This window comes from Jaculus jaculus, chromosome 5 (assembly GCF_020740685.1).
Source record: "Jaculus jaculus isolate mJacJac1 chromosome 5, mJacJac1.mat.Y.cur, whole genome shotgun sequence".
Lineage (NCBI taxonomy): Eukaryota > Metazoa > Chordata > Mammalia > Rodentia > Dipodidae > Jaculus > Jaculus jaculus.
This window is the reverse complement of record NC_059106.1, coordinates 161,775,392-161,790,909: the sequence shown is the minus strand read 5'-3', so window position 1 is coordinate 161,790,909 and position 15,518 is coordinate 161,775,392. Positions and strand designations below refer to the sequence as shown.

The 15,518-nt window shown below is 40.6% G+C and overlaps 1 protein-coding gene across 3 annotated transcripts in view; it reads right to left on the bottom strand.

The window, feature by feature from the left end:
- Positions 1-1,008: 1,008 nt before the first annotated feature.
- The window catches only part of Dyrk1a (dual specificity tyrosine phosphorylation regulated kinase 1A), a 145,264-nt gene continuing 130,754 nt past the window's right edge, over positions 1,009-15,518 (bottom strand). For all 3 annotated transcript variants that reach the window (XM_045149144.1, XM_045149143.1, XM_045149145.1), the window contains exons 10-12: positions 9,102-9,408; positions 8,434-8,558; positions 1,009-4,255 (exon numbers count right to left, since the gene is read on the bottom strand). In XM_045149144.1, the coding sequence (XP_045005079.1) occupies positions 3,635-4,255; positions 8,434-8,558; positions 9,102-9,408 (1,053 nt within the window). In that variant the 3' untranslated portion in view covers positions 1,009-3,634. The remainder of the gene's footprint in view (positions 4,256-8,433; positions 8,559-9,101; positions 9,409-15,518) is intronic.

Sequence of the window (15,518 nt, the reverse complement as noted above, 5' to 3'; positions counted from 1 at the left end):
AGTCCAAGTCATGTATTTGGAATAAACCCTGACCTTTTTACACATGGTCACTATAAAAATGTACGTAAAAGACAAGTAGTGAATTTCCAGAGCTAATAAATAAAAGCAGACCAACCAAATGAAGTCCAGGCAACAACTTAGAATGTAGTGCTAGCTCAGTTTCACGTTTCCCTACTGTAAGAACACGACCGTAAGTTTAACAACATATAAGCCAGAAAAAACAACAGCGGCAAAGGCCCAAATGTCTTTTGAAGCCTTATGTTACCACAGCCTTAATGATTTTTTTTAACATGTCTAATATTCATTAAGTTAAAAATAGGTCTTATTGTTTTTGTTTGGTCCAGAATCATAAAATGTGTCCTTACCTAGTAAGTCTCATGCCCTAAAGGGGGCGGGGGGGGGGGGGGAACCAAAGGAAGTTTTTCCATTCTTCAGTGTACTAAGCTCCACTTTGTGAAGCCAACCTAAAGTTTATAGACTCACATTTAATTACTTAAAGTTTTTGCCTTTGGAATGTCCCCTTGAGATATTATGCAGGTTAACATACAAAATATTCTTTAGGTTAGAAACTGACCCACTGTAGCAGGAATCCTAGAGTTTGTACAAGGAAGTCCCTGATGTGCCCCCACATGAGGGTCAAAGGAAGGAAGGACAGACAGTACTGCCTGCATCCCTTCTTCAATTCAAGCAGGGCAAAGCCTTTGAGGAAAACCACCTTACCTTACACCCACTATACACTAAACAACAGAGCTTAAGGCCAGAGAGAGACTGTAAATATTCACATAAAGAATCAATTTTGAAAATCAAATGATCTGTTAAACCTCCAATTTTTACTTTCAAAGATATTTCCAGCCTATATTGATGTAACTCAAATATTTTCCTTTTTACACATTTGACTATTTTATGCTCAGCATACCTACCAGACCTGGGCCAGGTTAATTGCATAGGAATATTTTTACTTGTTTACATTTTTTCTTATATTAATTTTAAAAAAAGCATAGTAAAGAGTCTGAGGACAAATTATTCAACTGTTTATCATACATAAGACCGCATGACTATAATACAAAGGGGTTCTTTTTCATTTAACGTTACAATATACACAGCAAGTCCGGACTAGATCTTACAATCTGAACACAGGTTTTAGCCTTTTCCATGCTGTTTATGTTTACAATGCACAGAAGTCCTGTAACCAAACTGTGTAGTAAAGCACACAAAACTGGACTGTAACATAACACAGTATGCAGAAGCATTGGATTTTATGATTTTTATGTAAATATTGGTTTAAAAACTGCTTTCAATTTTTGGTGCTTGCTAAAATGTGGCAACCAGTACGGGGGAGTTGGGGGGGACCTGACCCATCTGGTGTCTTAGGCCTTATACTCCATATTTCTAAACAGCAGTAACTACTAAATTCCTTTCAATATTGCTGTACTCGAGATGGTATCCTTTTATTTACTGTAAACCTTTATGAACTACCAAGTTCAAAAACAATCCACAGGCTTGACATTTAATTACAAAATAAATATGGACTTCCTGATTAACAACAAAAATTTTGTAGTTTATAAAAACAGATTGTTTCCAAGTTTCCATTCACATTTACATTTTTAAGCCTTTCTTTTTTGTCACTGTTTACATATAAAAACCTGCTTTTGTTCAGAAAAAAAAAAATGACCTAGTCAGCCACATGGAGTTGACCAATAAAAAGTAACATGGTGTCCTGCTGAGTTGTTTCCAACAGGGTTATCGGCAGAGGTAGATTACTGCTTCCTTTCTAGGCTTCCTGTGATCCTGGACAGGTAAATGACCACATCTCCATTCTCCCAATTCAACCACTCCAAAGAATAACACCCTAAAATTGCTCAATTTAAAATGGGAACACAAATTTAGCAACTGCCAGACTGTGTTACATTAAGGCAGCATAATCTCACAACGAGGCACCTGTTCAATACCAGCCTGCTCACTTCGGGTCATGCTGAGTCTGCTGCACTCCTGCTCCTAGCGTGGACCTGTTGGTTCAATCAAGGTCTTGCGTTCAAGTTTACAATAGGTTAATCAGGAATACAAGAATCAACTCTGGCTCCATAGCTTCTGGATCCAGTGTCCCTTTACCTTCAGAAGCCTGAACACATTTAGAATGTGACAGAAGTTGTGATCTTGAACTAGATGTCAATCTATTATGCTCAGTACACAGATTGCTGTAGATGATTGGCTATGGACTCAACAGTTCCAGTTTTGTTTAAGCAATAGTACAGCCATAATTTTCAACTGACATTTAAAAATGGTCTAGTTACACCTTGTGTCAAAGTGCAGAACTGCTACATTATTGGTTACAGACATCTATGTGCTATAAAAACAGCTTTGGTACAATAAATTATCAAAAAAGAAAATAAATTTTTGTAAAATTCACAGCATAATTGTGAGGCAAAAAAGCAGTCACATAAAATTCTGCATTTTTAAAAATGTTCAGGATGAACAGAAGACATCTTTGTGCAGAAGAAATGGTGGAGATACCACGTGCCGAGAAAAAGCAAAAGCAAAAGTAAAAAGCAGGAAGGGACACAGCTGTAGCTATTTCCATCAAAGCAAACCACTACTTCTGTGACCTTCAACCAATAAGGAAGTCAACTTTATGACACACGCAAAGTGACCTTGCAATACCTTACAATTAGTGGGTCACAAAAGTCTATTTTAAAAGAAAGGCCTCTTGAATTACCCATTCTCTGTGTTTTCAGCATTAAGGACTGTCTGCAAAAGCATGTCCACAAGTGATTGCATCTGAAATGGTAGGCTCTTCTAACTTCGAGTCCAAATCCATAAGGCCAAAGGTTATCCCAAAGACCACCACTCAGACCTCCCCAGGACTGGCCACGACAGACCCGTTGATTGCTTCTCAGTGCACCTTGGTGAGGAGACCAGTCAATTTCCATTCCTATCGTCCTGCGGCCTCTAGAACAGGAGGCCTGCAGGATCCCGTGTATGCTGCTTGCTCCTCAGTAGCTTCAGGTAGGAGAGTTCTGATCCCCGCCACTTAGCATGCGTAATGTGCCTTACAAACGTCAACACAATCGTCCCTTTCATACAGCTGAAGATGATGTTTGTGTAAGCTGGAGGTCCCTCTGTCTTACAGTACTGCATTTTCCGTGCCCAAGTGTGTTTAGAGGACATAAAACCCCAAACTTCCCACCCCCACCCAAAACAAAACAAAACAGAAAAAAAGGGGGAAAAAAAGGGAAAACAAAAACAAAACACCCTCAAGGGGCCCTTTATGCAAATTATGTGCAGTGCATTTTTATTTTAAAATTAGTTGGCAAATGACCAAGACCAACATCTGAACATTAACTTTTGTTGAATAGAAAGACAAAAGAACCCACTATGACTGGGAGGTGTCAAGTTAAATGGGGGAGGCAAAAAGAGGATACCTCTGAGCTATCCGTGAAGATGGGTTTGGACATGGCTCTTAAAAACTTCATTGTCCCTTTGCAATCTTTTCAAGTTAAAAAAAATCAGCTCTGCCCTCTTGTAGCGGTTCAGTGTGTTAATCTCCTTCTGATTCAAGCAGCTTTGCACTTTGTTTTTGGAAAAAAACACCACTTCTATAAAAACACACAAGAAACAAACTCAAGTTTCAATGTAGTCACGAGCTAGCTACAGGACTCTGTTGCACACAAACTCCTGTCATGGGGGACTCTTCTCTATCAGCCCCTTGCCTCATCGTCAGATGTCCTTCAGTCATGTAATGTGCAGGACCTGTATTAGCAGAAAATTGGTATGTTGGATGTCCAGCTATGCCAGTCTCTTGGCGGGGATTGGAGTAGACGGTCAAATTAACGTCCATAGCTCCATTCTGTCCAAAGTCCAAGGTATTAGCAGCCACTGGGCGGTTCTGATAGGCCTGATTGCCTTGATTACCAGTAGAGGAGGAAGATGTCGAGGAAGAAGTCGTTGAGGAAGACAAGGATGTCATGGAGTGGTGACTGTGGCCAACCTCCATAGAATCCTGGGTAGAGGAGCTATTTGTTGGAGAATTGTAGACCCTTGGCCTGGTCCGGTTACCCAAGGCTTGCTGTCCATGGTGGTGGTGGTGGTGGTGGTGATGGTGGTGGTGATGGGAGCTGTTTCCATGGTGGTGATGCAGTGCATTCTGCTGAGGGGCTACATGGAAGGTTGTTTCCTGCACAGGATGAGTTTCAACAGTGACTTGTGTAGGAGCTTCAGTGCCTGACCAGCCAAGAGGAGCTGGAAACTGCTGACGCACCTAGAAAGACATTTTGAAAGGGTTAGGCAGAGCAGTTTCAAGGTTTAATCTGCTATTCCAAGGCACTGCATGAGCATTTATATTCATTCAAGGGAGTGTGGGGGTTTTAAAACTTTTAGGTGTTAAGAGTAATAGTTCTTTAATATAAAATTTCCAGATAAATTCCAAAGCAGAAAAATATTTATCATGAAAGTGGACATTTTTAGGAAGTTACACCAATAAACAAGCACTCCTGCTTCACTTAGCCACTGTCTCCTTAAGAGCACTACCAAGGTCAGGGGTCAGTACATTTTTTCTCTAGAGGACCAAACTGTACTGTTGGAAGATCCAAGAGACCTTTCATAACCCCCGAGTCAATCCTCCCTCCATGTTTCTTATTACAAAAGGACTCACATCCATCCAGCTGCTGAACAATACGTCCATCTGAACACATCAGCAAGTAGCACTCAACCCCTTCAAACCAAGAGACCCCACCCCCACCTGCTTACCCAGGGCAACAGCTGTCTGGCCAGACTAATGCAAAGGCCTTCAAAATGAGCATTCTACTTTCCATACCCATCCTTTCCCAACCCATTCTCCAAAACACAAATCCAGTGACTTTACCCCGCATTTAGAAAAAAACGAAATACCAAATCCCTATAATGCCTGTTCAATTTGGCCAATTCCCACTTCTCCATGTTTTGCCTTCTTCCTTTTTTAAAGCAAGCATTATTTGTAACTTTTATTCATGTTTCACTGCATTTACTTGTGTCACTGAAAGTTCTGAAAAGGCAGACTCTGTCTACCAGCAGCGTCCAGCACAAGCTGTCACGTTTTTATTCAGTAAAGAAGATGATACTCCTAAAACTGCAGCAGTAAGACTAGCAGACAGCTCTCACAAAAGAACATGCAGGTTGAATGTCCCTAATGCCACCTGAAGTGCTTGCAAATCTGAAACGTCTTCACAACAGCACTACAGAATTTCAGATTAGATGCTGAGCTGGTGAAGTTCAATAAATATGCCAAAATCTAAAAATTTTAAAGCCTGGCGTGGTGGTGTATGCCTTTAATCCCAGCACTCGGGAGGCAGAGGTAGGAGGATCACCATGAGTTCAAGGCCTCCCTGAGACTACAGAGTTAATTCAAGGTCAGCCTGGACCAGAGTGAGAACCTACCTCAAAGAAAAAAAAATCTAAAAAATTTAAACTCTGAAATCTGAAAAACTTCTGGAGGTAAGAATACTCAACCTGTACTAGCCTGGTGGGTCCCCATTATCCACAGAGGTGAGCTCCCACTCCCAGTGTAGAACTACAATCTTAAAATGATGCAAAACCAGAGACAGATACTCTTAATAATTAGAGGATTGGCTCCAGGGTGCCCGTAAGTATCAACAGTCATGGCTGTCAGTTCCCTTATATAAAATAACCTACACATCTCTTCCTGTCTACTTCAAGTCAACTCTAAAGTTCTTCTAATATCTAATTAAGGAAGTGCTTTGTAAACAGTTGTACTATATTTGGGGATTAAAACATGTACACATTCACTACAAAGGCAATTACTATTTAAAATTATTATTTATGGAATTTTCCATTTAATATTTTCAAACCAAAGCTGGCTGGGTAGTCAAAACTAAAAAGTAAAACTGACATCAATAAAACAGGAAAAAAGAAAACAAAAAAGTAAAACTGCAGGTAAGGGAAGACTACTAACTTTTTTTTCTTCTTTTCTTTTTCTCTCTGCCCCTCCTCCAGCCATATGGTACTAAGACATTTAAGCCAGGGCCTGTGCCTTCTAAGCAAATGTTCTACCATTGTACTACATCCCCAGCCTTCTGATGCTTTTCTAAATAATGTAGCTAGCTACTCAAGCTGCCAAGTTGTAAAATAACATGGAAGACAATTTGGTAATCGTTATCAAAATCACAAGTCCCTTTGCTTTGGCTCATTTCACTTCTAAATGCTTTCCAGGAATTCCTACCACAAACTGCATGTGCAAATGATTATTTTAAGGTTTTCTATTATACTATCATAAGTAATAGTAAAAGGGACTAGGAAATAATAATAAGTGATGAGTGAGATGACTTATGAATATTTAAACAATGGGACACTATAAAACCGTACAAAAATATACAGCTCTCTACATACCAATGCAGAGAGGACTCCAAAAACATGCAGAACAACCAAGATGTAAAAGTGCATATGATATGAAATATCTGTCTAGAGACTGGGGAGAACATAACATACTTGTATTTACTTGAATACACATAAAGTATCTGAAAATAAGTGCCAAAACACACACACACTAACATCAGACAGTATTAGAAACAGGTGGTTAAGACACGGTGAGGAGGAAGGGTTTTAAACTGACTCCTCTTTTTGTAAACATGTGACTACATCAACTACTTAACGACAGAATGTGCTGGGTGCAGAATAATACAGTTGGAGGCAGGAGGATCAATAAGTTGGGAGGCCAGCTGAGGCAAGACAGCAAAAGCCCTCCTAAATAAAGTAATAAATATTATTTCCTGAAGTCAAATAGCGACTGACCGGTCAAATACAGGTGAGTACTTCCTTGTGTGTTTGCAATATTTAATAAATTTGGAAGAGAGGAAGAAAGGTTAATCTTAACAATTTTGAAAGGCCTCTGAGAGTGAGTGGCATTAAAGAACTGAAACACAAACTGTTTTCACTAAACTAAAGGAGAAAGCATGCTCCAGGCATGTAGGCAATGTAGAAATGGTGAGAAAGTGAGAAGCAGCAAGGGAGGAGAAGATAACACGTTCTAAAGACTAAACAATCTCAGCTTGAGCACTACAAGTGCAAAGGATGAAAAGCCGGGAGGGCCAGATCAGCAAGGGTTCTAAATATTAAGTACAGGGGAACTTGTAAGCATAGACTCTGTGTGAAGCATTTACTTGGCTGCAAGGAAGTGAATGGGGCTAATGGACAAAGGGACACGGAAAGAGCAAGCAGTGATTGTTCATGAAGAACAGAATACAGATGGCTGCACTAAGCCTTTTTTTTCTTCCAATAATAGGTACAGGGGAAATGAAGGGCTGGAGTTTATGTGATACATCTGAAGTCTACTATTAGGACTTGGGCTGAGAGAACAGGGACACAAGATACCAAGGAAACTATGACAAGCATTTTAACACACAGAGAGAGAAAGCAACACTGCTCCAAGTAGGTACAGAATGACAATGAGCACCAGTGTGTCCCTGGCCTCACTGTGAATACCACTGCCAACACTGGTGGTGGAGTTGGAGGCAAGAAGCTGACAGGGGGCTAAGGATGAAGTGAGGAAGACAAGGACCAAAGACTGAGTCAATGCTACTCAGCAGAAGGAGCCAACAAGGGCAAGGGCAAGGGCAAGGGCAAGGGCACAGGCCTAGGGGAGAGCATCAGCCTTTAAGAAGCACACTAAAGCATGCATGAGCAACACCATGTGCTTACATGGCCTGAAGACTCTCCTTGACAAAGCAGGAGTGGATGGGAGTAAGAGGAGGAAAAGCTAAAGGCTTCTGCACAGAGCAGAAAAAGTGTGGAACAATAATTAGAGAATGGGGGAGAGATGTGAAGGCTTGAGAAATACTATTTCTAAGGCTGCCCAGGAGAAGGTGGTAAAAATTAGTCACAATAGAGTAAGGTGAAACCTCTGGCAGCACTGAACTGCCCAGTCACAAGGGTAGAGAGCTAGAGCAATCAATACCACCTTGCTTAATTTACTAAAACAGACTGGCCTCTCAGCACAAAACATCATCATGGGGTAAGATGGTACAGACAAACATTATTTTATAAAGGCATGTAAATATTTTTACCACCACCATCTACTTCATCCCAATGTTTCAAAGCTTTAAAAGATATTTTTATTGAGTGGGAGAGACGGATCAGAGGTTAAAGGACTTGCCTGCAGAGCCTGACGACCAAGCTTCCATTCCCTAGAACCCACATAAAAAAGCCACAAAATGGCTCATTTGTCTGGAGTTTATTTGCAGTGGCTGGAGGCCCTGGTATGCCCATTCTCTCTCCCCTATCTTTCTCCTTACAAATGAAAATGTTTCTTAAAACTTAATTATTTATTTACATGCATACAAAATGAGTATCGGCATGGCAGGGCCTCTTGCAGCTGTAAACAAACTCTAGGTGTTTGTGCCCCTTTGTGCAGGGCAGAGATGAAACATGAGCACTATATGAGTATACCTGGGGACTGTGTGTTTCACAGTCCATGGCCTGGACAGCAGCTGTGAAGTGTCCACCGCTGTGCCGATGCTGGTGCGTTGGGTCCGACCTGGCCCTCCCACTGTTGCTGGTCCCCGATGACCCTCCTGCAGGAGTAGAACACAGGGCAATTTGTGAGCTCAGTTCATTCTGTGCAAGTTGTACTCTAAACCTGCACCATTAAAACTTGAACTATGTCATTAAAAAGCCTACAGCAGTAACTTCACATGCAGCACAAAGTTATTGGACTCTTGGAACATCAACCTCTAAATTACCACTGAGATAGGCTAAGTTAGGGGAAAACTCAAGTACATGGAAAAATAACCCCATTTACAGAACAAGTTAAAGTTTTGGCTGATATTTTGTTAGCATACAAAATACGGGTTTCGTGATGACATTTCTGATAAGTGGTCGTGTTTAGAGTTATTACCTACATGGCACAGTGGCAGAGCTTTGTGGGAGACACACTGACTACTAAGATTTATCTGGGGACTGAATACAGTCATGGACAAATAAAGAATAAATATTCCCTTGCTATCCTACTGGAACATTAAAATTTTTTCAAGTAGGTTATAAACACTTTCAAAGAATGTCACACTGGTAAACAAATACAAAACATGTATAATCCCAGATTGGTGTGGAGAGCAGACCTGAGCTAGATGATGTGCTGGAGGTGGTGCCTGAAGACTGGGACTGCTCCATCGCAGGGCTCGTAGACACGCTGTTGCTTGTATTTGTACCTTCATCGGCCGTTTTCTTGAAAAAACTGTGCTGCAGGGCATAGTAAGGTTGAATCCGAGTCTTGGGGTCATAATCAAGCATCCTTAAAATGAGGTCTTTGAACTTCAAGTAGTCAGCTACCGTATGACCCGATTCCCCAGCACGCCGTCCACCAGGTCCTCCAGTTTCTACTCCAAGAATATTATGAAGTTTACGGGATCCTGGTGGTTTGTACTCCTGTATGAGAAGACAGAAGAAAAGATTTTCCTAAACATGATGGGACAAATAAACATAATCTTTCAAGTGTTTAAAAATCTTACATGTGGAAGGCTTTATTGGGAAGGAGACTTTTTTATAGTTAGATCTACTTTTTCACAAAATACTCAAATACATTGTGGTTAGAAAATTTCAATGGAATTTTGATACCAAGAAATGAGTATGAAGATGAACACATCCCAGGGGTCAACCCACAGCCAGTTTCTGTACAACCCCAGGTAGAAAATGTTTTGGATTTTTCAAGGTTATAAAAATGTGTGAACACATAAGCAAAACAAAAACAGTTGCCATGGCTCCTATACAGAAGAAGGAGTATGTTGGCTCCTCCCCCAGCCCGAGGTACTGAAGCCCCTTTCTATGTCATCCTAAGAACACGCTATACTGTCTCCCTTACAGTAACCAGCTGACACTGAGACCACACATGCAAGTCAGCTCCAAGAAGCACTGCTACAAACAACAGTTCATAAGCTGTTTTAGCAGCATGACTTGAGATTTTCTGGAAACTTACTTAAAATAGACAATGTATAACCCTTAACATCTATATAAGTAGTTGATATGGAAATGGAGGAGAGGAATGTCTGCACTCCACAACCATGAAGCGCAAGACAATGATCTTCCCAAACAGCTGCTCCCGAGAGAGGAGAGACCTAAGGGAGTAAGAGGCCAGCATATGACAGGTGTGGGCAAGGGTAAGCCAGACCAATTCTGAGCCAGGCAGGAGTCAGGGTAGAGCAGCAGGAGGAATGGGGCTGTGGGAGGACAGTAAAGTATACAGAGCTTGAGAATGTCCCTGGACTCAGGACACACACAATGCAGAACAGAACCTCCTTGGACAGTCAACAGTCTATGCCAAGCACACAGCCATGCTGGTGGCCTGGTAGTGCAAGAGGCAAGTCTGCTTCTTACACCAAAGTATGACTATTTCCATCTCAATACTTCTACAACAATGAAAGACTGACACATTAAAAATTACAAGCAAAGACAATCAAGTCCATCAGGCTGGAGAGACTGATCAACAGTTGAAGGTGTTTGCGTGCTTGCTTGCTTGCAATGCTTGATGGCCTGAGTTCAATTCCTACTACCCATGTAAAGCCAAATACACAAAGTAGCGCATGCATCTGGAGTTTGTTTGCAGTGGCTAGAGGCCCTAGTACACCCATTCTCTTTCTTTCTCTGCTTGCAAATAGATAACAGTATATTTAAAACACCAACCAAGTCCATAATTAAGTGAACAAACATAAAAGTTAACTGTCAACTCACAGTAATAAATGGGCAAGCACTGAAACTGGCAAGCAGATATTATCAACTAGTAAATAGTCTGAGGAATTAAATTCAAAAAATAGACAGTATGTGTAAATAAAGAAATTTCAGAAGGGGAAACTAATTTTTAAAACAAAGATAAAAATGAAGAAAAGTAAAGAATGTGCTTAGTGGTTTTAACAGAAGACTGGACTCAGAACAAAGACAGGATAATGACAGTGATCTCAAAAACAGAGTACAGAAACTGTTCATACTCCTCGCACAAAGAAAAGCAGGCACCACTGTGTGCCTGTAAGGTAGCACTTAGGAGGCTGGAGCCAGAGAAGGCAGTTCCAGGCTAGCCTGTGCTACATAGTGAGTGCGTGTCAAACAAAACAAAACAAATGAATAAACTGAACAGAGATCTCAGGGTAGCACTAAGCACTACAACATTCATTTACTGGAGAACTAGAAGATTGAAGAGAGTATCAAAAGACAACATCTGAAGATTTCAATAAACTGTTTATAAGAAAAGCATGCCTAAGCACATAATAATCAAACATGAAAACATTTTTTTAAAAAAAGATAGAACTAGAGAGATGGCTTAGCAATTAAGGTGCTTGCCTGCAAATCCTAAGAAACCAGATTCAATTCCCCAGTACCCATGTAAGACAGCTGCATGAGATGGGGTACACACACATCTGGAGTTCGTTTGCAGTGGCCAGATACCCTGGCACACCTATATTCTCAATCTCTGTCTCCCTTCCTCCCCTGTCTCTTTCTCTAATGAATAAAAATCTTTTTTTAAAAAAAGATAAAGTATGTTAGCCAGGCATGGTGGTGCGCGCCTTTAATCCTGGCAGAGATAGTGGGATTGCTGTGAGTTCAAGGGCACCCTGAGATTACATAGTGAATTCCAGGCCAGCCTGGGCTACAGTGAGACCATAACTTAGAAAAAAAAAACCAACCAAACAAACAAAAAAAGACAAAACATTTTAATGTTATAGTCACCCAGAGGGTAAAGGAAGAGAGACTGTCCAGATAGAGAAACTGTACTAACTTGTCTCCAGAAACAATGTAATCAAGAAAATACCACATATCTTTTGCAGGGAGGGGCAGGCATGCCTATGTAGAATTCTATGTCCATGGAAGGTACAATTAAAAATAAAAAAGACAGGCGCACAGTGGCACACGCCTTTAATCCCAGCAATCGGGAGACAGAGGTAGGAGGATCACCACGAGTTCAAGGCCACCCTGAGACTACATAGTGAATTCCAGGTCAGCCTGGGCTAGAGTGAGACCCTACCTCAGGAAAAGAAAAAAAAAACAAACAAACAAACAAAAAAAAAACCCTCATCTTGGGCTGGAGAGATGGCTTAGCAGTTAAGGCGCACTTGCCTATGAAGCCTAAGGAACAAGGTTTGATTCTCCATGTCCCATGTAAGCCAGATGCACAGTGATGGAACAGACATTGTCCATTTGCAGTGGCTTGAGGCCCTAGCATGCCCATTCTCTCTCTCCCTCTGTCTCAAATAAATAAATAAATAAATAATTTTTTAAAAATTAAGTTCTTTAAAAAAAAGTGAATATTTTCAGAGAAAAGACTGCTGAATTTGTTGACATAAGGCCTTATGACAAAGAGTGTGATCTTCTGGAAGAGCTGTAGAAAAGAATGAGAAACAGCAGCCAGTGCAAGCATGAGGATCAGTATCAAGGATCTTTATATCACCTTGCTTCAATCTAGTTTTCTTTTCTCTCTCCATTTTTTTTTTTTTTTTTTTTGACAAGAACACTCAACATGTTCTGAAGCTTGTGAATATATGCAGGAGTAATACACAGCCCGGGATACAAGAACTAGAAGGGAGATACACAGTTCATGATTATTCACACTGCTATCAAGTGACATAACAGTGGTGAAGGTAAGCTGACATAAAAGCTGTATTTTATGAAACAACACTAACAGTTACATACAGAAGTAAAAGGTAAATAGAGGGGATGAAATAAAGAACTGAAAGTATTCAATCATCCTAAAACAAGGGGTGGAGGGAGGAAAGAACTGAACACAAGAGAAATCTTAAACGCAAAGCCCTGAATAGTTAAGATAAATATTCACTGTAAAAGAAATGCTCACTATAAAAAAATCAGACTCAATTTAAGAGCATGTCTCACCTGTATATTTTTTTCTACTTTCATACTTCAAATACAAAGGTATTAAGGTAGAATTCAAAATAAATAGTGTAATGGGCTGGAGAGATGGCTTAGCAGTTAAGGTGTTTGCCTGTGAAGCCAAAGGACCCAAGTTCAATTCCCCAGGGCCCACATAAGCCAGATGCACAAGGTGGCACATGCACCTGGAGTTTGTTTGCAGTGGCTGAAGGCCCTGACATGCCCATTCTCTCTCTCTCTTTCTCTTTCTATCTCTTGCAAATAAATCAAACTTTAGAAAAGGTAATGTACACAACACACCATGAAAATACTAAGAATAAGAACGCTGGTATGACTACCATAATAAAGCAAAAAATAAATGCTATAAAAAATGGACAGAAACGGAGCAATGACTCAGCAGTTAAGGCACTTGGCTGCAATGACTAAAGACCAGGATTCAATTCCCCTGTACCCATGCAAAGCCAGATGCACTAAGTGGCACATGAATCCGGAGTTAGCTTGCAGTGGCTAGAGGCCCTGTTGGTTCTCTCTCCTTGCCAAAAAGATAAATAAATAAAATAAAAATTAAAAAGGACATTTCATGACAACGAAAGATCAATATATCAGAAATCCTAACAATACCACATGGATGTACACCTGTCAGCAATACAACCATTACAAATAACACAAACACAGCAAACACAGCATTAGTACTCACGACAGTCTCAATGTGAGCTGTCCCCCACAGGATCGAGTATTTGAGCAGTGCATTTCCACCTAGTGGCTTAATTTTGGGAGATTGTGGAATCTTTAGGAGAAAAGGCCTAGATGGAAGTGGATTGCCAAGGTGGGGGTGGGGGTTATGGATTATAAACCAGCTCCAGTTCTGGCCTCAACTCTCTACTTCCTGGTAAGAAGAGAGATGATCAAGCAGCCTCATATTCCTGTTGGCAGTGAGCCTCCACCATGTTTTTCCTTGCCATGATGGAATACATCCTCTGAAATCATGAACCAAAATAAATCCTTCCTCCCAGAAGTTTCTTTGTGTCAAGTATTAGTAACGAGAAAGTCACTAACACACCACTGAAGGCTAATACTCCTCTTACTGACAGAATAAACATGCACAGAAACATGCACACATTCATGTGGACATGAGAATATTTAGAAACTACTAAACGTTACCTATATATCATGATTTCCAGACCACTAAATAGAAGAGTTACCCAAACATGACAGACATGCTAGGCTACAAAGCAGCCTTAATGAGTTTTAAATGAGCAGAATCATGTTTTGTAGCCCAGGGATAATAAACAGAAATCATTATGATGTCTATAAAAACCTCATATATTTTGAAGCTATATAACGAAATTAAAAATATTCATGAATAAAAATTTTTTTAAAAATAACGAGTTAAATAAGAAATCACAAAAAAATCAGAGATACTTCAGAATACACTTAATAATAGTAAACTTGGGCTGGAGAGATGGCTTAGCGGTTAACTGCTTGCCTGTGAAGCCTAAGGACCCTGGTTCGAGGCTCGATTCCCCAGGACCCACGTTAACCAGATGTACAAGGGGGCGCACGCGTCTGGAGTTCGTTTGCAGTGGCTGGAAGCCCTGGCGCACTCATTCTCTCTTTCTATTTGCCTCTTTCTCGCTCTGTCCCTCTCAAATAAAGTACCAAAAAAAATTAAAAAATAGTAATAATAGTAAACTCAACAATATTTAAGAGGATATGGAGATATATCAAGGCTTAGTATGATAAAGCATAGGTAGGAGTTTAACACTCCAAAATTAATTCACGCTTTTCACATATAACAGAAGGGAAAAAAAAATAGACATATGTACATATCAAAAAAGCATGTGTCAAGATTCAAAACTCATTCTTCTATCACTTAAAGAGAAAAAGTCTCAAAACACAAACATTTAAAAAGCCCATTTCTTTAACTTTTTAAAGGGCACCTACAGAAAAGCACATAAGACACTCAACATGGAATGACTGCTTGATTTCCCTGTAAGATTAACAATAAGGGAGTATGTCTGCTCTAACCAGTGCTATTTAATGCATGGAGGTCTGGTCAGTAATAAACCACGAAAAGCAAAAAAGAACATACAACGTAAAGAATAAAATTGTGACCAGGCATGGTGGTGCACACCTTTAATACCAGCACTCCAGAGGGAGAGGTAGGAGGATCATGGTGAGTTCAAGGCCACCCTGAGACTCCATACTGAATTCCAGGTCAGCCTGAGCTAGAGTGAGACCCTACCTTGAAAATCCACAATAAAATAAAATAAAGTAAAATAAAATAAAACTGGTGGTGCATGTCTTTAATCCCAGAACTTGGAAGGCAGAAGTAGGAGGATCACCATGAGTTCAAGGCCACACTGAGACTCCATAGTGAATTTCAGGTCAGCCTGAGCTAGAGATCCTACCTTGAAAAACCACAAATAAAATAAAATTGTGGTGGTGCATGCCTTTAATCCCAGAAATTGGGAGGCAGAAGTAGGAGGATCACCATGAGTTCAAGGCCACCCTGAGACTACATAGTGAACTCCAGGTCAGCCTGAGCTAGAGTGAGACCCTACCTGGGGGGCGGGGGGGGGGGGGGGGGGGGCGGGGGGGAGGTGGGTAGTGGGGGGAAGAAAGCAAAGGGAAGGAAAGGAAAGGAAAGGAAAAGGAAATGGAAA